General features: G+C 37.6%; 2 protein-coding genes across 2 annotated transcripts; one reads left to right on the top strand and one right to left on the bottom strand.

Annotated features, from left to right (window-relative positions):
• Window positions 1–623: 623 nt before the first annotated feature.
• ZWILCH (zwilch kinetochore protein) lies at window positions 624–8,133 on the top strand. Its single transcript, XM_008949006.1, has 14 exons — window positions 624–813; window positions 957–1,036; window positions 1,348–1,503; window positions 1,740–1,811; window positions 2,135–2,228; window positions 3,110–3,165; window positions 4,101–4,203; window positions 5,236–5,315; window positions 5,532–5,688; window positions 6,195–6,223; window positions 6,632–6,768; window positions 7,073–7,168; window positions 7,258–7,376; window positions 8,042–8,133. Exons 1-14 carry the CDS (start codon window positions 639–641, stop codon window positions 8,131–8,133), a joined length of 1,446 nt encoding a protein of 481 aa, XP_008947254.1. The 5' UTR covers window positions 624–638.
• A 1,811-nt stretch (window positions 8,134–9,944) lies between these two features.
• On the bottom strand, window positions 9,945–20,203 carry LCTL (lactase-like). Its single transcript, XM_008949007.1, has 13 exons — window positions 20,065–20,203; window positions 18,846–19,006; window positions 17,172–17,259; window positions 16,808–16,914; window positions 16,404–16,532; window positions 15,350–15,445; window positions 14,672–14,726; window positions 14,417–14,578; window positions 13,381–13,655; window positions 12,896–13,022; window positions 12,245–12,444; window positions 11,656–11,719; window positions 9,945–10,060 (listed from the first exon to the last, which is right to left on the bottom strand). The coding sequence occupies exons 1-13, from the start codon at window positions 20,201–20,203 to the stop codon at window positions 9,945–9,947; spliced, it is 1,719 nt and encodes a 572-aa protein (XP_008947255.1).
• Between the last annotated feature and the right edge of the window lie 322 nt (window positions 20,204–20,525).

The following is a 20,525-nucleotide window of genomic DNA, read 5'->3' on the forward strand; positions in this document are numbered from 1 at the left end:
TCTTAGTATTCAGACCCTGTGTTATTTTCAATCCCTCCAAATTACTTGTTAGTTTAGTGAGGTGATGGGACCATTTTTTGACCTGCAAAATGGCCTCCCCAGCTTGAGGTGTTCTTAAAGCAGCTGAAGTCAAGGTGTTGGAAAAGCACTTGTGAGCTGTCCCTTTAGGTTAATGGGGCTGTTGGGGGGTTGGTGAGCAAAGAGAGCTTCCTAAGGCTGAAATGCTTGGGTTTGTTAACCAAAAAAGAAGGAAAAAAAAAAGCCTGATTAGGGTCTTTGGCTGTTATTAAAACACCAGGGTGTTACCAAAACACGATTACTTGTTTCCTTATCTTTTTAACATTCTTAAATTGTAAAATTATGTTGTAATTTTAGACTCCTTAGTCTAAATTAAAATACTATGTGAAATATATATTCTTAGTTATGATATCTTAGCTTTCTCATTTGTGACTTCATGATTTTAGCTGTATAAAGGATTGTAATATTGCGTGCTTTGTGTGAAATGATTCAATGTCTGCTAATGAAGCACAGTAGATAGGAGTTAAGCTTTATATAAAAGGTAGATTTAGCTATACTTTCTGGAATTTGATTTTTTTTTTCTTGTTCATATTTCTAGGCAGTTGATTTCCTTATATACAATGGCACAAAATCCACACATGACCCACCTGAAGATAAGTGACCCGGTTGTGCTTCCTCCCCTCTGGATAAGGTGTGATGGTTCTGATCCTGAGCATACGTGTTGGCTTGGAGCTGAGCCTCTCAAAGCTGGGAACAAAATCACAGGGATCAATCTTTATATGGTTACATGTGATGGTAAGGTTATTATGTTACTCATAAAATTAAATGAGGAAGGCTTAAAAATGTGGGACTGTTGATAAGATTTGAGAATTAATTTTCAGTGCCAAACGTGACTTGTGTCAAAGGGGTTTTTGATTCTTACCTTTTTCTTTTCCTAGGTCCTACAGCTGATAAAACATCTTTTGCAAACCTGGAAGAGCTCAAAATGGCACATAAAATGAAGCATCACTCATGTGTTGTAGGTTTCTGTGGTCTCTCGTTTCTCCAATCTAAGTTTTAAAAGTCTGCTTTTGGTTTTCTGAAACTGGTTTTGAGAAGCCTTAGAGATTCTAGTTAGAAACCCACCTTAGCATGAGTCTATAGGATAATAATCTCTTTTGAAGTAACATCTGAGGTTCTTAGATTGTAATGCTTTTGTCTGATATTAGCCCTTTTTTTTCTGTGTTTGAAATGCTTTTTACATTATTTTGCATGCGTACAAACCAGTTCATGTTGTTGTGGGGTTTTGTGTTGGCTTTTTTTTTTTTCAATCTTTTCTGTTCATTCTAGGTGACAACAAAAGGATTTGCTCGGTATGAACTTATTAGAGGTGCTGTAATAGAGGACACAATTGTAGAATCTGAAAGCAATATATATGTTGATATTACATGGAATACTGTAGAGAAGATTCTGGAGACACCACCACTAATTTCAGCTGCCACACTGGTAAGTCAAGAAGCAAAAAGCAAATAAACAAACCCAAACTCTGTCTGTGGCTTGTTGTGTAAAGGATAGAAAATAAACACAAATATCAAGAGGCAAACTTATTGTTCTTTCCATAAACAACACAGTGTGTTCATAATCTAAATTATAAATTACACTAATATGCATTTTAATGATGAAAATTTTTGGATAATTAATTTCTTAATTTGGAAACTGATATAAACTCCTGGAACTTTCAGAATATTGTGTTGGAGTCTGGAGACCCCAGGAGTCCTGTATATCAGCTGTACAGAGAACTGCAGTTTCTCCTTGTAAGTATAACTGAGAAATTCCCATTTCAGGTGAATTTAGAATGGTGGTTTTGTGTGTTCATGATTTCCTTTATCTTGGACACATCTGATGAAGTTTTAAATGATTTAAAGATTTTATTTTAGAATAAACTTTGAGTCTAGTTTTGGGAATCTCAGATACAAAGAGGACCACCAAAGCCAGGAAACTCAAGAAGTTTCTAAATTCATGGTTAGCTGTACAGGGAGAGATGTGTGATTCTTTTGAGAAGTTAAGCATATTTTTGAAGTATTGAACCTCAAACCAGGGCTGATTGGTGGTGTTTTGACTTCCATGCTGCCCTTAGGCTTTGGCAGAAGGTTTGAAGACGGGTGTGACGGAGTGGCCTGAGCCATTAGAGTCTGAATCTGCTGTTGAACTGGTCCAGGAATTTCTCACTGGTAATTGCTGCTTGTTGCATGGGGAGAGAGGGGTGCCACATTTCCAGAAACAAAAGGAAGTTCCACGTACAATTTTAAAAGCATTAAAGCTAGAGATGGTAATTTTTATGCACCGGCACAAATTAGTTAAGTAGGTTCATCAGTACAACTGTCATTTTTCTTTATCCTAATATCTGGTATAAAACTAATAATGATTTCTTTATAAAATGACACAGTTATGTTTAAAAAGCAGCTGAGAGAGTTCTGGGTGTGTCTTTCAAGTTACCTGATGTGCACATGAACTCCTAAGTGTCCTTTTGGTGGTCAGAAACACTACCTTGATGACATCTTAAAATGAAGCATCCGAAATTACTTATTCCTTCTGAAAACTGTTGTGAACAATAGGTGCCTTTGTCAGAAGTTTAAGATACTAGAAAACAAATCTGAAATGGAATCAGATGTAGGAGCATCCCAAGAGATTTTCAAATGCAATTGTAGATTTCTTTACTGTGTAGATAAAACGTGGGCAAAAGATAAAATGGAAGATATGACCAATGAAAACTGACAGATACACAGGGAAGAAAACCAGAGACACATACTGGACCACTCACTACCCCTTTATTCCTTCCATGCTGGAACATAACTAGTTCATACTTAAATAGCAGAATGCAGTAAAGGTATATGGGGGAAAATGTACAGCTGTAATTAAAAAAAAATAAATTATCTTTTCAGGGTTATATTAAAATCCTCTTCAGATTATATTAATTTTTAAATGGATAGATTTTATCTATTAGCCATCCAGTCAGTGTATTTGTTAATTAGGATGTCTTCAGGGATATATACGATTGGTTTAATGATATTTGTTCGTCATAACAGTGAAATTTATTTTTCTTCTCTACTAGAGTTAAAAAAGAAGCTGGATGGATATTGTTTATCTGCAAACAAGGACAAAACGGAGGTGTGTGCCATTTGCTGCCAATTGCCTGGTCATCCTGTTTGCTTTAGAACTGTAGCTGTTTCAGGTTTTTGATTAAGTCTTGTGTATTATTGATGTATATTTGTAAATACATAGACAGGAACATGTGAAGAAAGATGGATCTCTTGCTTTCTGTTTCTGTGGTGTAAAAGTAATGGAAGAAGGCTTTACAGGCAAAATTAGGAATTCTGTAGCTATCTTCTGGTAGAAAGTCCAGCGTAACTCTTAGAAAACTTCCCTGTTATTTTATTCCAAATGTTCTATCAGTGTCCATTACACTTTTCTTTTTTTAATATATAACTTAGTGGTGTGGAGCTATTTCAGTTTGCTTCTTTCCTTCTTTCCCTTCCTTTTTCACTACCAAAAGCTTGCAAACTGAACTGTATTATATCAACTGCAGTCACACTCCCTTGTCTTAACCATTATCTGTCATCTCCTAAAGCCATCAGTCTCATCATGTTGTAGTTCTTCCAGGAACTCTGACCTTTGCACTGTTCCACTCTAGCACACATTTACTTCTCTTGCCTTATTTAATAATTTTGGGCCAATTTAATGGTATCACTTGGATATCTGTCCTATTTTTCTACAAGTTTATGGTATTCTTAAGCAATGTACAAATGCAGATTATAAAAATGTCTTTAGTTACATAAAGGTGTTTTTTTTCTTCTTTCAGTCTTCAAGGAAAAGTTTGGGTCTTTGCTTTTGAGAGGGAAGTTGCATTTTGTTGATAAGCTAAAAATAAGACTATATTTGCTTCAGCTTAACCAAAATATTCAGAATCAGAATAACAGGAAAATAGTTTTCTGTGTAAAAATTAGTGATGCACCCAGTTTTGGTATCTGGACAAAATTTGAATTAATAAACTATTTGAATCTTAGGCTTGCTTTTTTTTGCTTACAACAATCAATCTGTTTCAGAAAATCAAACATGACACTGCTGCAGTGGACAGCTCCATAAAATCAATCTTCACTGAGCGAGGAGACCTGGATTTTGCTGAAGAATTATGGTGCAAAATGAAGAGTAAGTGTACTGTGCAAGGTTTTTTTTTTCCTCCCATTTTCCTGTAATTCTTCTGTTCTCTATCTGCCATGCTCTGTTTTCTCAGTGAAGTGAATATCAATTTCTTTGAGTTTTAAGGACTGATCAGCTCTTCAGAAAATTATCAACAAGCTATTTCTAAAAGAGCTAAGTATGTAAGATGATAAATTTTCTTAAAACATACAAAGGTAGACCAACACCTACCAGAAGATATTGTATTTAATTTTATTTGATTGTAAAAGGTACTAAACAATTGGTACTATTCATCTGTTCTAAAACTGAAAAGTTCATAAAATTATCTTTCTAGATCTGAAGGACAGTTTTTAAGTGGATAAAGCTTGCACACAAACTTACCATTCTTGTAATACCACTGGCAGTCCTTCAGTAAAATACATTTTATTTATCTGTGGCTATGTTTCCAGGTTCCTAATTAACTTTTGTTGTTCCAGAGATTACAACTGCTCCTTTCAATATGAGGGGTGGAGCAGTTGGTTAAACAGATACTAACAGTTCATATTCTAGACAGATGCCTGCAGTTAAATTTATAAAACATGTTGAGCTTCAATGTACAAGAGAGAATGCAGGCAAAATGGGTTCTGTGGCAGTCTGCTTCTGCCACGTGCTGTTCTCTAAGTCACATGCCTTTAATGGTTTCTTTTGGTCATTGGCCCTTTAGTGTAACACTTTTTTAAAGTCCTGCCATAAGAAACTTAAGAAAAAGCAGCCCAATCAGTCATTTCAGCTCTCTCCTTCTTTAGACGAGGGATTTCCTTCCTGCAAGTATGTGTCGGCTTATTGCTACTCACTTAACAGCTAGAGAGAGAGCCTGGATTGATGAATAAAATATTGCATCTTGAAACTTAACAAAAAGCAGCTCAATCAGTCATTTCAGCTCTCCTTCTTTAGACAAGGGATTTCCTTCCTGCAAGTATGTGTTGGCTTATTGCTACTCACTTAACAGCTAGAGAGAGAGCCTGGACTGATGAATAAAATATTGCATCTTTTTTTCTTAAGGTGTCAGCTCCTATCAGGAATTGGTAGAGTGTTTCACACTGGTCCTAAAATCCCTGGAACATGGTGAGATACAGCCATGGGTATGTATTAGTATTTCACAATAAATGTTAACGTCTTGAGCTGTTTGAAGTAGAATGTAGTTCTTGTCACTTAACTGCCTCTGTTTCTGTATTGTGTTGTTTTTAAATTGCTCTCGTGTCACGTTTTGCCTCTGTTTCCATGGTGTTGTACTTCTGAACAATGTTTATGAGATTTTGTGTACAGTTACATCACAAGAAAACACTTTTAATTTTTAGATTCACCAAGGGAGCAGCAGTTTGCTAAGTAGATTGATTCAGCAGTCTTATCATGGAAAGATAGATGCAGTTTCCCTCAATGGCATCACTCCAATTCAGATGCTCTTGGAGATTGGTTTGGATAAGATGAAGAAGGATTATGTCAGTTTTTTCATAGGTAAGCCTGATATCTGTTAACATGATTAGAAATTCAAGAGGAAAGGTATAGAGAGCAGGAAATAGAGATGTTTTTGATAACCTTGATCTCACATCTGCTCCCATCTGCTGATGTGCTGTCTCCAGCCTCCTTAGTAACAGCATTTTTCAGTTATATATAGTTTCAAAAAGTAAAAAATGGATTTGTTTCAAATATACAGTTATGCAAGCTATAGTTAATTTCTTTTTCAAATTGAAAAACTTTTAGGTTGGACTTAAAGTAAAAAAAAATAACAGATTTCTATTACTGTGACTGTTTTGTTTAATTAGCTGTTTGCTGTAAGTGGGAAAAATAAGACCCTCATGCTCTTTCTGTATTTTCCCTTATGCTGGTCTGTGTGGGTTAGAAGGAAATCAGGCAAGCATGTTTGTATGTAATAGCTGATTACCTGAATGTTGCTTATATTTAATCTGTGACTATGTAGTACGTTCTAATTAATTTTTCCTCCCCCCGTGTTCATTTTACAGGCCAGGAACTTGCAACATTAACCTACTTGGTGAGATGCTTTGTGGTTTTGTGTGGGTTTTTTAACTCTGAGAGCACTATAAAGCAGGACACACGTAGTGACGGTGGGGTGCCAGTCACAGGATTCCTGTAAGCTGAGAAACTGAACTGCAGGTCATGAGGATGGGACAGTACACTGCAGAAATGTCACTGTGGTGTTTGCTTATTCACATATTTTTTCCTAGCTATTTAATATGGGTTATTTTCAGGCAGGACAGCAAACATTTGTTCATAGTTTTGAGAGCGTGGAACTTTGTTCTGGCTCTGCTGGGCCTTCCTTAAAATTTTGGCTACTCAAAAGCAGTGGGAAAATTTATTTTAGTGTACTGAGGATGTGCTGTGTGCGTGTAGAAATTTTGTGTAGTGTCCAGTTAAGAGCAGAAGCTGTTTGCTCTTCCAGGATTATTTCATTTCCACATCAGTAGATCTACAAGAACAAGTTCATCGTGTTCAGAAGCTTCACCACATGCTGGAAATAATGGTCAACTGTACAGTCTTACTTCAGTTTAAACATGAGAACCTCTTCCCTCTGACACAGTAATTATTTCCTTTTTACTGCTTGCTCTTTAAGTGACAGTAACAAACAGATTCTTTGACAGTTGTAAAGAGAATCTTAAAGAAAAAAATCAAAGCAAAAGGCAATGGAGCCCTCCTTAATGCTGATGATAATGAGACTGCAGAAGTAACAGTTGGATCTTCCTGTTAGAATTGGCCTTGTGACTAAAATTGAAAACCAAAGGAAATAATAGAAATCTGAGAGGATAGTTAATTTTATGTGAGGCTTATGCAGTGTTGCACAAGTGTTTTTGCAAAGAAAGTAACTAGTTGATATCTATTGTAGAATCTGCATGAAGTATTATAAAGAAAACCCTCTAAATGAGAAGCAAGTGTTTCAACTGCCCATCAGACCAGCTCTCGTCAAGAAGTTCTATCAAAAGTAAGAGAAGCTTCAGTCTTTGCAGCATTAAAATTCACATGTGACTGAACAGCTGACACAATTTTGACATTTTTTGGTTATTCTCTCAGTGATCACCCAGAAATATGGAAGGTGGACATAAGTAGTGGGCATGGACTGAAGGAGGTTAAAACAACATGGCAAGTTAGTACTAGCCCTCCAGTTGAACATATGACATCAAACAATACAGGTGAGGAATAGTCCTGGTGACACAGAAATAGTGAAAGTTTACACTTCAAACAAATCCAGTTTTTGCACTGGGTTTGGTGGATTTGGGCTTTTTCTGACTTAAATCTTCAGCCAAAGTGAAACAATGTTTTACCTCTTAATAAACAGATGAGATGGAATTTCTTGAATGTAAAAGATTTTCACAGAGTGGTGGCTTTCTGCCTTCTCATCTTTGCCACATTTTCAGAGTAAAAATGGCAGAATAGTTCAAATATGACATGATTATTTATTTTCCATTATTTATTGCTTCTTTCTGAAATCTCTGCCAGTCTAGCTAAGGATGAGTTTGAAATTTCCCTGTTATTGAAAGCTGATCTCTAGTGAGAGAAGCAAGCAGGTGCTGAAGAGAGAAGACATGCCTTGCTGCAGTCAGATGTAGAACAAGTGAAAAGCATGAGAACGGGCAAGAATTTATAAGCTTATAGACTGGTACAGAAATAACTTGCCTTTCTGGGGTGAGGTTTGACACAGGGTAAAGCTTCCCTGTCATGGCCAGTTTTTTGTCACATGGTGCTCCCTTCAGTAAAACTGAAGTTCTGAAACCAGTTCTTGAAGCCTCTACATGAACTAATACCTACAAGCTCTAAGAACAGTGACTAATCACATCTCTTTCTTCTGCCTATGCAGGTCTCCTTTCCGACTCCACAGTTAATGGAAGCAGTGAAGAAAGAATGTATTTCATTACAATGGCTCAGTGCAGTCAGGTGCTTTTCACATAGATGTGTGTTACCCCACAGGCAGGCACTGGAAAGGTACAGTAAAGGGGGAAGTTCAGCATTACCTGTCCCAACAGCATATTTAGAAAACACTCTCTGCTTTGAAGAGCAGTAACATCTTACTGAGCTGTCTGCCTCAGTGTGCTTGGAAGCGTGAGACACGCAGCCATAATCACCTGCACACATCTGGGTTGTGTAGAAATGTGCATTTACCAATGTATAGGATCAGTATTTTGAAAATACAGTAGATATTTTTGTTCATACTTTTATAAACATTCAATAAAGTTCTGCACTTTGGGGTTTAAATTTTTATTTTTATTTGTTAAGAATGCAGTTGGAGGCTGTTGAAAGTGGGAATTATCTTCATCCTACATAACAAGCAACGTTGTCAGATTTTCCTGGTGTCAAGGGACATTCCATCATCCAGACATATGTGGAAAGCTGTTCATCCAAGGCACTGTGAACTTCTGATGATTTGATTGTCTTTGTCCCTGTATTTATATTTTGGAGCATTCTTGGATATACTTCTTTCTTCATATTATTTTTTTTCTCTCAGTGCAAAGTGAATTACTTTAACAGTGTTGCCTGCATCATTTTCTGAAAAACACATTCAGCCTAGTTGGCTGGGCATGGTCATTTAAACATGTTGGGCTTATGTTGATTCCATAGAGTCTGTAATGTTTTGGTAGGGTTATTTTAAACAATTACATAGTGTAGTATAAGCTGATGAATTTGAGACTGAAACATTCTGCATAAAAGAAGCTATTAACTATTGATAAGTAAGAATAAGGAAAACCTCAATATTTGTGCTCTTAAAAACCTACAGATTTCTATTAGTTCTGGTTTCTTCTCAGTAAATCTTATTTCTTATCCCTTTTGTGATATCACATCTTAACAATGCTCAGTTTAATAGCCTGTGGAGAGAAGCTCAGAACAAATCCCTTTTGGATTTATGTGCAGCTGCTCTGCATCCAGTATCTGTTTGTGCCTTTGCTTTAGAGGAATAAATACAAGCCCCACAGAAGGACAGTACAGCCAGATGCTTTTTATAAGCATGAGCAAACTTTTTATAATAACGTATTTAACTCATTCCTACCTGCAGTTGAAGTGAATTTGAGGTGGAATATTATATTTTGGAGGTGCTTTAATTACTTATAATGCATATTTCTGTGTGTAAGATACTATGAAGTTGATTGAGGTAAACCTAGTTCCCTGTAAACAAAACTAGGGAGATAAGAGTCCTTGGTTTAAATATGACTCAGCAGTTGTCATCTTTGATTAATCACTTCAAATAATTCTTCTCCACACCTAAATAGTAAGGCATTTCTTGTCTTGGTAAACATGAATAGTAAGTTAATGTTTAAGAGGTGGAATATTTAAATCCTCCTATTTTAAAATTGTGTCTGTCTCTCTCCAAATAGCAGCTACATACTAATGAAATGTCTGAACAGACTGAAATCAGAATTGCAAACAGCTTTTAATCACTTGAAAGGTGTACTGGCAAGATTTGGATCACTTTAATCTCAGCTAACTATTTTTATGATGAGGAATATAGTAGTTTACAAAATAATAAGAAACAAAATCTGCTACTTAAAATCAGTAGGAGGTAATGCAGAAAGCAAATGTTGAGTGTTGATTTAAAAATTTAAATTGTTTTGGGAACTGAATATAAAAAAAGCTATTAAAGAGGGGACAGGTAAATTAATATTTCTTTACAGTGGTATAAAAGGCATCTATGGTAAATGTTAACCAATAAAGCAGCTGCATGCTCTTCATAATGCAAAATGAGGATGTGTGTAAGCACATCTGTGATTTCAACTATGATTTCGAAGGTAGAGTATTAGTAGGACAACACTGATGAGTATGCAGAGTGTGAAAGCTGTAGGAAGAACAATCTCTGTCACCTTTTCCATGTGAGTAATCAGGGCATCTAAAATTTGAGAAAGGAGCAATACGTAAGAAACTTAATCTGCTAGAGTACACCAACTTAGAGTTAATTTAGGTTAAGGATTTTTGAGTTCATTATTTTGTTAAATGTTGATGATGGCATGAACAGCAAACGAAGCAAACGAAATCCCATACATCTGCAAGAGCTGGAGCAAATCCATGACTTTTCTTTCTGAGGTAAATTTTTAAAGATGTGTCAGTACACAAAGGGCTGCAAAAAATTGTGCTTGCTAGGATTTAGCTTCAGTGCATTGGTGGTATTCTACTGTTCCTTTGATTTTTATTCCCCACCCCCTTCAAAGGAAGGGTAGAAAAGAAAATTGTCAGAGAGAAGTCCTTAAGCATTTGAGCCTTTTTATGATTGTTTTGCAGCTCTTTGAAAAATAAAATGGGTTTTGTAGCATTTTGCTCCACAGATAAGCCTCAAAGAGTGCAGTAAACACAGTTAATTCACATAGCTTCAGCTGCCAAGTGATATGTTCTAAGTCAGATAAACTTAGGATGACTGCTTTGATGTTTCTACCGTGTGGAATTTATCTTATCATTCTTATGAGACTGTACAATATTCATTTCATGTTTCTTAGTTTCATGACTACACTGCAGTAGATTATTCTCCTAGTTCAGGAATCATTAAAGGTCCTGAATTACCCTGGGAACCACAGAATGGTGGGGTTGGAAGGGATCTCTGGAGATCGTCTCATCCAACCCCCCTGCTCCAGCAGAGTGCCCAGGATCACGTCCAGGTGGGTTTGGAATCTCTGCAGGGCAGGAGACTCCACAGCCTCTCTGGGCAGCTGCTCCAAGCTTGGACACTTTTTTTTTTTGAGCTGCTTTCCAGCAGGTCAATCCCTAACCTGTATTGGTGCATGGGGTTATTCCTCCCCAGGTGCTGGACTTGCTGGACTTTCACTTGCCCTTGTTAAACTTCATGAGGTTCCTCTCCACCCAGCTCTCCAGCCTGTCCATGTCTTGCTGAATGGCAGCACCTCTCTGTTGTCAGCCCCTCTTTCCAGGAAGGTCTTAAATGAGCAGGACTAGCCTGGCACTGTGGAAGCTGCAGGCAAGGTCTGCTGGGTTGTGTATTCTTGGGCAGATTCTGTACCTTGTGGTTTTGTTAGCTTTGTTAGCAAGAGTGTGAAAGAGCAGAAATGTGGCTTAACACTACATTAGCTGAGTGCTTAGCCTTTTTTTTTTTTTTAATATAGTTCCATCTTATATAGAAGTCAAACGTTTAGAGAATTTTCTGTCTGTATGGCTGTCCTGATTTGGCTGGGTTTGTTTTATATTTGAAAGAGCATTTAGCACTTTAAATATTTTAAGGAGAATACTGTCATATCTAGCCTTAATTTCAAATAGTAACTCTTTCAGTTTGTGTATTCCATAAACATCCAAAGCTGATCCATTTAGCTACAGTGGTTTCAGCTGGAGAGAATAAATAATGATTTTTCTTTAGAGGCTTGTAGTATTTGAAAGCAGTTGTGCTTTCAGGGAGAAAGTATCTTTTAGGACCTGCTAATAGTAGTATTCACAGAGAGATTTAAAATCTGAAATAAGCTCTCATAAAAGACACATAATTACCTGTAGCAAGGAGTTGGTGTGTAGCAGAACAAGTGTCCATGGCTGCCTGATGCCAGTTCTCCACCTGAGAGTGTTGAAGGCAGCAGTTTTGTTAGACTGTAATATTCTGTCTCATTCACAGCAGCTTCTTCTCTGTCCCTGAACACTTGTCTGGTACAGTTAACTCAAAACTGCTTTATTCTGTCAACACATCACTTCCTGAAAGTTTCCTTGTACCTTTGTCATCTTTTTATTGCAGTATATTTCTTAGTGTTAATTGTTTAATACCATTTTTTAAAGCACATAATATATTCCATATTATTTTCCAGCAAGGTAGGACATGTGTGTAATTTTCTGCCTTGAGATCTAACAGAGCACAGATAACTTTGGATTCAGAATTTTTTATCAGATTAGTGAGGCCAATTAGAGTTTGACATGCTTTAGAAACAGCAGTTGAGGCAGTTTCCACTTTGTCTCTGGAGGCCTGTGTACTTAACACATCCTTAATTTACAGAGCTAAAGTGGTTATGTAAGTAGTTTCATGAAAGTCAGTGTGATATTTGTCCATATATCAAGGAAAAACAAGAATAAAACCAGTGACTGACATCACCTCTCTTGGATTTGGGAATCCATTTGCCCTGATAATCTTCTTATAATAGTCAGCAGATGCCTTTGGGTAGCGTGGCTTGTTCTTGGCTTTGAAATCAGTGTAATAAAGCCCAAATCTTTCAGAGAAGCCTTTGTTCCACTCAAATTTATCCAGCAGGGACCAGGCAGTATAACCTTGGATGTTAACACCATCGTTTAGAGCTGCATATAGAATAGAAATTATTCTGGTAAACTTGTTGTCTGTGTTTGTTGTTTTTAAAATGTAGTTCTGTAGGTGTTTGATTTTTATACCAGAAAGAGATGGGGAGGGGGAGAGGAGAACAGAAAAAAGGCCAAGTATAAAGTAATGAAGATTTTTGAGAATGTTCTCTTTAGCTTAGCAGTACTAAAGCTATAAGAATGGGAACCAGGTGCAATTTCTCCTTTCTAAAAGTAGAAACTGATGATCTACTACAGTATTAAACCTTGTGTAGGTTATTGTGTTTATTAGCATCAGGACATTGGCTAGGTTGTAATTTTTATGAAGATTTATTAGTCTAGTTTGCTGTCCGTTTCTGATCTGTGAATATTTATTTCTCTATGATATAAATTACAGGAGTCAAAAATAATCAGTGAAAAAGCTCATGGACTAAAAAGATGGTTTTAAAGTTACCTTTCAGTATTTCATTAATGTATCCTTTCAGATACTCTATCCTCCAGTCATCACACAGCTGGGTGCACTCTACATCTTCAGAAACTCCATTCTCTGTCACATAAACGAGGGGGTTCCCATACTGTGTCTGCAAAAAACATGTTTAGACCAATTCTTACAACCAAAATCATCTTATTTTGACATGAGATTCTGAGCAAAATGCACAAAAAGCAATTTCCTAGATTTACTTAATCACCTTTAGTGAGAAAAGTATGTAACTAGGAATTCCAAGTTAACTAAGGGGGTTTTTGAAAATTATTTTATAATTACTGAATTCTGTAGTTTTCTGAACTAAAATTAAGGTGTTTTTTTGGCAAATGAACTTCCAAGTATGAGAAGACAAATACATAGGTCAAACAGTTGAAAATGCAAAATAGTGTAAGTGCAGTTTCTCATGTAACTAGACATTTTGTTCACTTCCTTTTAAAGATCTACTCTTTATTCACCTTAATGAAGTTGAGCAATCTTCTGAATCCCCAGGGCACAGAATATAACCATTTAGGTCCTGGAGTTGGCCATTTTGGGTCCACCAGTTCAGCCAAATCATGGTCACTGTGGTAACTGGATGCGTGTAGGAAGGGACGGCTCTTCTGTAGAACATAACGAGTAGTGAAGTGACCTATTCCCAGGAAATCTGATGTGCCTTTAATGTAGGTTTTCTCTTGCACTGAGAAAGTTGGTAATCTTGATGTCCCCAGACCCTGCTGGGCACTCTTCCTACCTATCAAAATAATTATAGGAAACATAATTCTGAGGAGCACAGAAATGTGTTTTCTTTAGCTCATGGACAATAAGTAAGGTTTCCTGAATTTTTTACAGAGGACAGGTTAGTTTGCTTTTTTTAAGATTAAATAATCTTTCATCCTTTTGGTTTGGAGAAGAAATTAGTACAATGCATGGAGAAGACAATGAATTCAAGGGTTGGTGGGTTTTGATGTTGGTATGGTTTAGTTTTTTTGTGTGGTTGGTTTGTTTAGTGCTTTGTTTCTTCCCCAAAGAGCTTCATAAATGTCAACAGAATTCTTGGAAACATCACATGATGAGAACAGAAGTGCTTTGCTGCTGGGTACTTTGCCTATCCTCTTCTTTCTGTGAAACAAAGAGATCAGAACCCTGCAGAAATGCAACCTTCAGTGATGAAAAACTGCTGCTGAATCTTTCTCTTTTGCTGCTTTTTGTCCTTAGGTGGAAAAACAAGTGGCCTCTGTTTCTAGGCCACTTAAAAGGGACTATGACTCAAAAGTGAGGTAGTTGCTTCCTTTCCAGTTGGGAGCACTGAGATATGCAACTGCTGGGCTCAAGAGGAGCTCAGCTTCTCAGTTCTAGTACATCCCCTGAGCTGCTCAGGAGCCATGTCCAGCCCAGGGGCCATTTGTTGTGTCCTCCTACTCGAGTGAGCTACTTGTTGGTCAGGGGCTATTCTGTTGCAATGTGCTGTGAGTGTGTAATGTATTCAGTTTATAGTAATTTGCTGGAGCTTACCTATATAATTCTTCATAACTTCTGGATAGTCTCCTCTGTAAATTGGGTTTGCAAACCATCCCAAATGAAACTGTATATATCTCTCAGCAGCCTCCCTGTCGGGCTGGCTGTGTGCATCCACAGGTTCACCCCAGCCAGTAGTCAGGGAAATTCCAACCATACCTGGAAACACAAAGGGACAGTTCTGCAGTTTATGCCTAATCTTTAAGCCCTTAACATGAACAGAAGCAGAATTACAGAATGAATCCCTGTTACCTTGCTGCTCACTACGCCAGGTGGTGTTGTAGGAGTGCCAGACCTTTGCGTGTGTCTGTTAGAAAATCACACCTATGTTATAATCTGTTATGCTACAGTCAGTGTACAAAGTTAGTGAAGATCAAGAGCAGTGTGTCTGAAAATACCACATAATTTCTGTCACATATATTGTGGAAGCTTTCATTTCATGCAAGATGTCAGAAAAGCATTTGTGCAAGATTCCTTCCCTAAATTCCAGGAGTTAATACAGAGCACTCAGTATAGTGTTCTGTCCAGCATCTCCAGTCTTTGGATGACTTTGCCTTATTTATTCAGGCAAATAGTTTATTTTTGAGTGCTAACCTTACTAACATCACTTGCAAAGTTCAGGTTTGCTTCAACAGATCAAAATTTTACTCCATGTTTCCAGAGTAACCTGGGTATTTTCTGATTTCAACCAGTTTGAAGCATACTGGAGAGACACATCGTAAGGGAGAGTTTAAGTTGTTGCAACAGTGTCACATCCAGCTCTTGGCATCTGGTGCTGCACCTGAATATGTTTTGGTGATTTAAAATCAGGTGATAATTTTGACATGTGAGTTGGAAATGACATCATTACAAAACTGTTGCTGTTTAAAGAGCAAAATCAAAGACAACTTAATCGGTCTGAAAAAAAAGAAAACATGATATTAGTTTTACTTTAATTATGTGGTGTGCTGCTTTGTATGCTCCACATCCACCGAGCTTCAGTCCTGGTGCATGTTCTCCTGTCTCATAACCCTTCTCAGCCACTGCCTGCAGACACAAGAGTTAGTGATTCTCTGAACAGCAGAATTAATGAGTTTGCTGCCCTCCCCTGGACTGGGATCTTGTGCTTTTCTGCACAGTCTGTCTCTTAATCTCTCCATCCCCTCCCCTCAGCTCCCAGCTACTGCCCCACTGTGTGGTGCTAATATCCTGTGGCTAATTGGAGGCAATCTGTTAGGGATGAGTGTTAGTGGCCAGCTTGCAGTTCCCTGATGAAGTGCAGGATGGGCTGGTTATACCCACTTCCCTCCTCTCTGTGCCTCTCATCGTGTCTTAAAACTGCTCGTGTGCAGAATCACAGACTGGTTTGGGTGGGAAGGGACCTTTCAAGGTCATCTAGTCCAACTCCCCTGCAGGGAGCAGGGACATCTGCAGCTAGAGCAGGGTGCTCAGAGCCCCGGCCAACCTCACCTGGGATGGTTCCAGGGATGGGGCAGCGACCACCTCTCTGGGCAGCCTGGGACAGGGGCTCACCACCCTCAGCATCAAAAATTTCTTCCTTCTCTCTAGTCTGAGTCTTCCTCTTTTAGTTTAAAATCACCCCCTACTGTCCTGTCTCCACAGGCCGTGTGAAGAAGACTCTCCCCATATTTCTGACAGGCCCCTTGAAGTGCTGAAAGGCCACCAGAAGGTCTCTCCAGAGCCTTCTCCTCTCCAGGCTGAACAAGCCCAACTCTCTCAGCCTGGTCTCACAGCAGAGGGGTTCCAGCTCTCATCATGTTTGTGGCCTCCTCTGGACCCACTCCACCAGGTTCATGTCTCCTGTACTGAAGACTCCAGAATCCTGCCACTGAGGTTTTTGGGCAGAAATATTAATGGTGTAAGTTTCTCCCTTTCTCTCCACTCTCAAATTTTAAACATATTTTCCTATCGCATCATTTCCACAGAATTTTGGGAACAGAACTGTGTAACAGGAGAGGTTGGAAGGAAAGCATAGATAACTTACCCAAGGGTTGCTAAAGGTAATCCAATGTTTCACACGATCACCAAACTTCTCAAAACACAGATTTGCATAATCATTAAAATAATTTATCATGCTTATGTTTTGCCAGCCACCATACTTTTCTTGCAGAACCTTTGTAAGTAAGAATTTCAAGAATTAATAAAGTTCATCTGCCTATTAATAAAGGCATTTATTTATATTTCAGTAGCTCAGGAGGAGATTTTTCAAAACCCCAGTGCATATCAATGACAATACATAGAAAATGGAAAATAATTGCAAGCACATTTAAAAGCATGCAGGCATCTTTAAAAGTTTTTCTAAAGTGCATATGGTCCTTCAGCTTGGATATAAATTTCCTATCAGAAGCATTTGTATCAGACAGTATTTAAATTAATGAAACATCTAACCTGTGGAAGATCCCAGTGGTAGAGGCTGACGATAGGGATAATATTGTTTTCAAGAAGACTGTTAATTGTATCATTGTAGAACTGTATTCCCTTCTCATTCAGCTGCTCTGCTGGTGAAACACATGGAGAAGAAATTACCTGGGTTGTTCTTCAAATAACTGGAAGAACAGAAATCTAAAAAATTTAACCAAGGAATTTCCATTACAATGATGGGTGTGCTGTAATGGATGTGTAATGGTTAAACTGTGTTCTGCAGACAAAACCCCAAAATATATTTACCAGTAAGATTAAACAAGTGTGGCCTACTCATGAGTGAAATTGTCTGTTAATACTGGTAAGAAGATGGTGAAGTTATTATACTTACTTTTGATGCCAGTGGGCATAATCCTAGGCCATGAGATAGAGAATAGGTAGTGATTAACTTTCAGCTCCTTCAGTAACTGAATGTCATCCTGTAAAAAAAAAAAATCCAATTAATGTATTTCAAGTCTGAGCAGAAGAACTCTTCAATTTCTCATCTGCCTTAAATAGTACTGAACGCAGAAAATCTACAGAGGTGTTGCACAATAAGAGGTTTCCATCAGGTATTTTCTGCATTTGCTTTGAGGTGATTTCTCTTTCTACTTGTATCCTTCCTTTTAACCATATTTTTTTCTTGACTCTGAGGAAGTCCTGTAGTAATTTGTGTTAACAGCTATGAAAACAGAATGTTTTCACCATTGAATAGAGGACAGAGAAATGACTTGAGGTGTTTTGTAACAGAGTTATGTTTGTGTCAGAATTTGTAACGTGCCTGTTTTAAAAAAAATAACGTAAGCCTGTAAATGTTGCCCTCAAATGTTTCAGCTTAGGCACAAAACCATTGCACAGGCTTTCACTTACTGTCTCATTCTGGAGTTGGCTCAGCTCACAGAAATCAACTCAGTATAAATACATGTTCTTTTTCTAAGGAATTGTGCATCTTCAGTATTAAATGAAACTAGAACTTGATGGTATGTGAGCCAGTGCAAAGAGAATTTTGATGATGAAAGCAAATGGAGAAAGAGGGCTTTTATGTAACAGGGACTGTGTAACTGAACACAGACAAGCTTTAGAAAGTATCTCCAAATGCAATCTCACAGTAGAGAGTAAATGTTGAAATGCTGTCATTTTTGTCTGAAAAATAGATCCTGTGATCATTGTGTCAGTCTCTTCTGATGCAACAGCCCAGTGAGTGTCAGCATTCTGACCTCTCTGGGGGTTTTTATTAAGCTGTTCTTTCAAGTTTTTACTCATTTGAGAGAGAACAAATGGAATCTCTCCTGCATTTTCTCATTTTATCATAGTAAGACATTAATTAGTTTCTTTCCTCTTAGTTCTTGCTGAGATCTCTAGTTTTCCCTTGGATTTCATATATGTGGGGAAAACCTCTGTGGAATATAACTTTTATCAAATTAGGTAGAATTTCAATTAAGTAATATTGGCTTATCACAGTCATTTGGATTCCTCTTGCTGTGTATCTGTCTTTCCTCCAGGACAGTAATTCTAAAATAGTTTTTGATGGTTTTAAGCTTGGAAACATACTGCTAGTAGAGCTTCATTGATTATTTATTTGTTATCCATTCATAAAAATGGAAAACATTTAGACTGAGCTTTAAGGTATTTGAGGGGTATATTGTTCTTAAATATACATAGAAGGCCTTGAAAGCTGCTCAGACACACACCCCAAAAAGATGTTAAACACATTTGAGCTTCAAATAAAATTATTGTTCTAACTAAGCATTTGGACTTCCCACAAAATTTGGACTATTTCTTCAGATACAAAAGTCCTGAAAAAGTGAAATATATTTGGGAAATACTGTGGTATTATGGATTCTATGAGGTTATTAGGAAAGATTTTACTGAACTTACTGAAAATATCATCCCTGGGCTTCCTAAGCTAAATGAGCCTATAGAGCAATTAAAGCATTTCATCTTTGCTGTTATTTCCAAGTGGGATATCAGTATCATGAAATGGATCCAAAATGTTTTTAGAGGGGTAGTTCCTCTTTACCAATACCTTAACTTTGTAGTAGCCATCACATGCTGAATCTCCTGTTTCATTTCTGAACACTTTCCCTTTCTTGTGAGTAAAAGCATCCCAGATACTTGGTCCTTTCCCATCCTTGTCCCAGGCCCCTTCAGTCTGGTACGCAGAGCTTCCAACACCCCACAAAAAACCTAAAGGTAAAAAGAAGTGAGTTATGATTTAAACATTTTCCTGCAAAACTGATCTTTGTACTAAACTTGAATATGACAAGTTAATTGATCCACCCTCAGAGCTACACAGCTTGGTGTGAGATGTGTGTGATGACACCTGCTGAACAAGAGGCCAAGTTTGCTACATGGAGCTGTATCAGTTCATAGAAAGGGATTGTCTGAAAATGTGGTATAGATTAAAGGCAGCCTTTTCTGACACACTGGAAAAGGACTCTGTTTCTTTCATGTGTTGAATCTTGTTACTGTTATTTTAGAGGGATAAGGTAGTGCAGTGATAGTGTGGCAGAAATGTCTTAGTGTAAGAAAACTTACCTTCCCACATCATTTATGCCTGCTAATTTTTATGGGTTTTTTTAGTGATTCCAAGTTGGATTATTTTCCTAGTGTTATACAAAAGGACATGATTAATCCATTTCATAACCTACTTAAAAACTTAATCATGGAAACAAATCTTTTTAGATCTGATTTTGGTTGAATGAGATGTGTGGGCATGTGTAAGTGTTGAAGAAAGAACAAGGTTCATAAAGCAATACTGAAGAGTGAGTTAGATAATACTAAGCAGCTTAAAACAAACCCAACACAACTATTTCACTCTTAAGTTTAGTGTCTTAACTGTTTCTGTCTTGTTAGCTGCATAACAGGATATTTTTAGTTTATAATTCTTGATAAGATGTAGATAATTTATGAAAAAGAAGAGTTTTTAGATGTGATATGTGATACTGTGCATCTGATTCAATCACAGGACAGGGAGATCTGGGTATGAGATATTAATCTATTAGCATTTACTCAGAGTTTACTGTTTTAAGTGACTCTATGAAGTGCTGGGTTATATGGCTCCTTGTACTTTCTGCTAGATGCAGAAAACTATATTAAGTATATGTTCTGCAAAAGCCTGAATTTTTGTTTCTGCCATTTCCCTGGAAAGACAAGGAAGACCTTTTTTGGCAGCTTTCTTGTGCCAACAGACAAGTGGCTCTAGAGCCTTATGAACCCCACAATCAACCATCCTTCAAAAGTACCAGCTGGAAAAGTGCCATAATAGAAAGAGTCTGGATTATTCCTTGTCCACTGGAAATCCTCAGCTGTGTTCAGCTGTATTATCAGCCCAAGCACAGACCATATTTTTAAAGTGCAGTTCTTCATCCCTGTTGATTTCATCGCTCCAAAGTGTTCTCTGCAAGCTCCCACCTGATAAAACAGAAGAGCATTGTCACGTATTGCCATGCCACAAAGTAGGCTTAGGGTAATCAAAGGGGAAAGCTTTTTTTAAGCTGAATGGGCCCAATTTTCATTGAATGCTAAAAGCAGTCTTTGGGCTAAGCAGAAGATGCTGTCAAGCTTCTGGCAGGGTGACGAAAACCAGAGAAAAGTGAAGTGCAAAATTTGAACTACTAGAAGCGCTCCCTGCATCTTTTCCATAACGTTACTTATCTTTACTGTGCTCTCTAAGCCTCTTTGTTAGTAGCTATTTTTTTCTGAA

Source organism: Merops nubicus, unplaced genomic scaffold, assembly GCF_000691845.1.
Source record: "Merops nubicus isolate BGI_N331 unplaced genomic scaffold, ASM69184v1 scaffold8681, whole genome shotgun sequence".
Lineage (NCBI taxonomy): Eukaryota > Metazoa > Chordata > Aves > Coraciiformes > Meropidae > Merops > Merops nubicus.

What these genes read in the sequence shown, in the direction of transcription:
- ZWILCH (XM_008949006.1), top strand. Translation starts at nt 639, where the DNA reads ATGGCACAAAATCCACACATGACCCACCTGAAGATAAGTGACCCGGTT. An exon ending in TAATTTCAGCTGCCACACTG is followed by an intron (nt 1,504 to 1,739) that starts GTAAGTCAAGAA and finishes TGGAACTTTCAG; the next exon opens with AATATTGTGTTGGAGTCTGG. An exon ending in TATGACATCAAACAATACAG is followed by an intron (nt 7,377 to 8,041) that starts GTGAGGAATAGT and finishes CTGCCTATGCAG; the next exon opens with GTCTCCTTTCCGACTCCACA.
- LCTL (XM_008949007.1), bottom strand. Translation starts at nt 20,203, where the DNA reads ATGAAATCAACAGGGATGAAGAACTGCACTTTAAAAATATGGTCTGTG. An exon ending in TTACCTTTAGCAACCCTTGG is followed by an intron (nt 15,446 to 16,403) that starts GTAAGTTATCTA and finishes TTGTGTCTGCAG; the next exon opens with GCAGTGGCTGAGAAGGGTTA. An exon ending in GATTCCCAAATCCAAGAGAG is followed by an intron (nt 11,720 to 12,244) that starts GTGATGTCAGTC and finishes CAACACTCTCAG; the next exon opens with GTGGAGAACTGGCATCAGGC.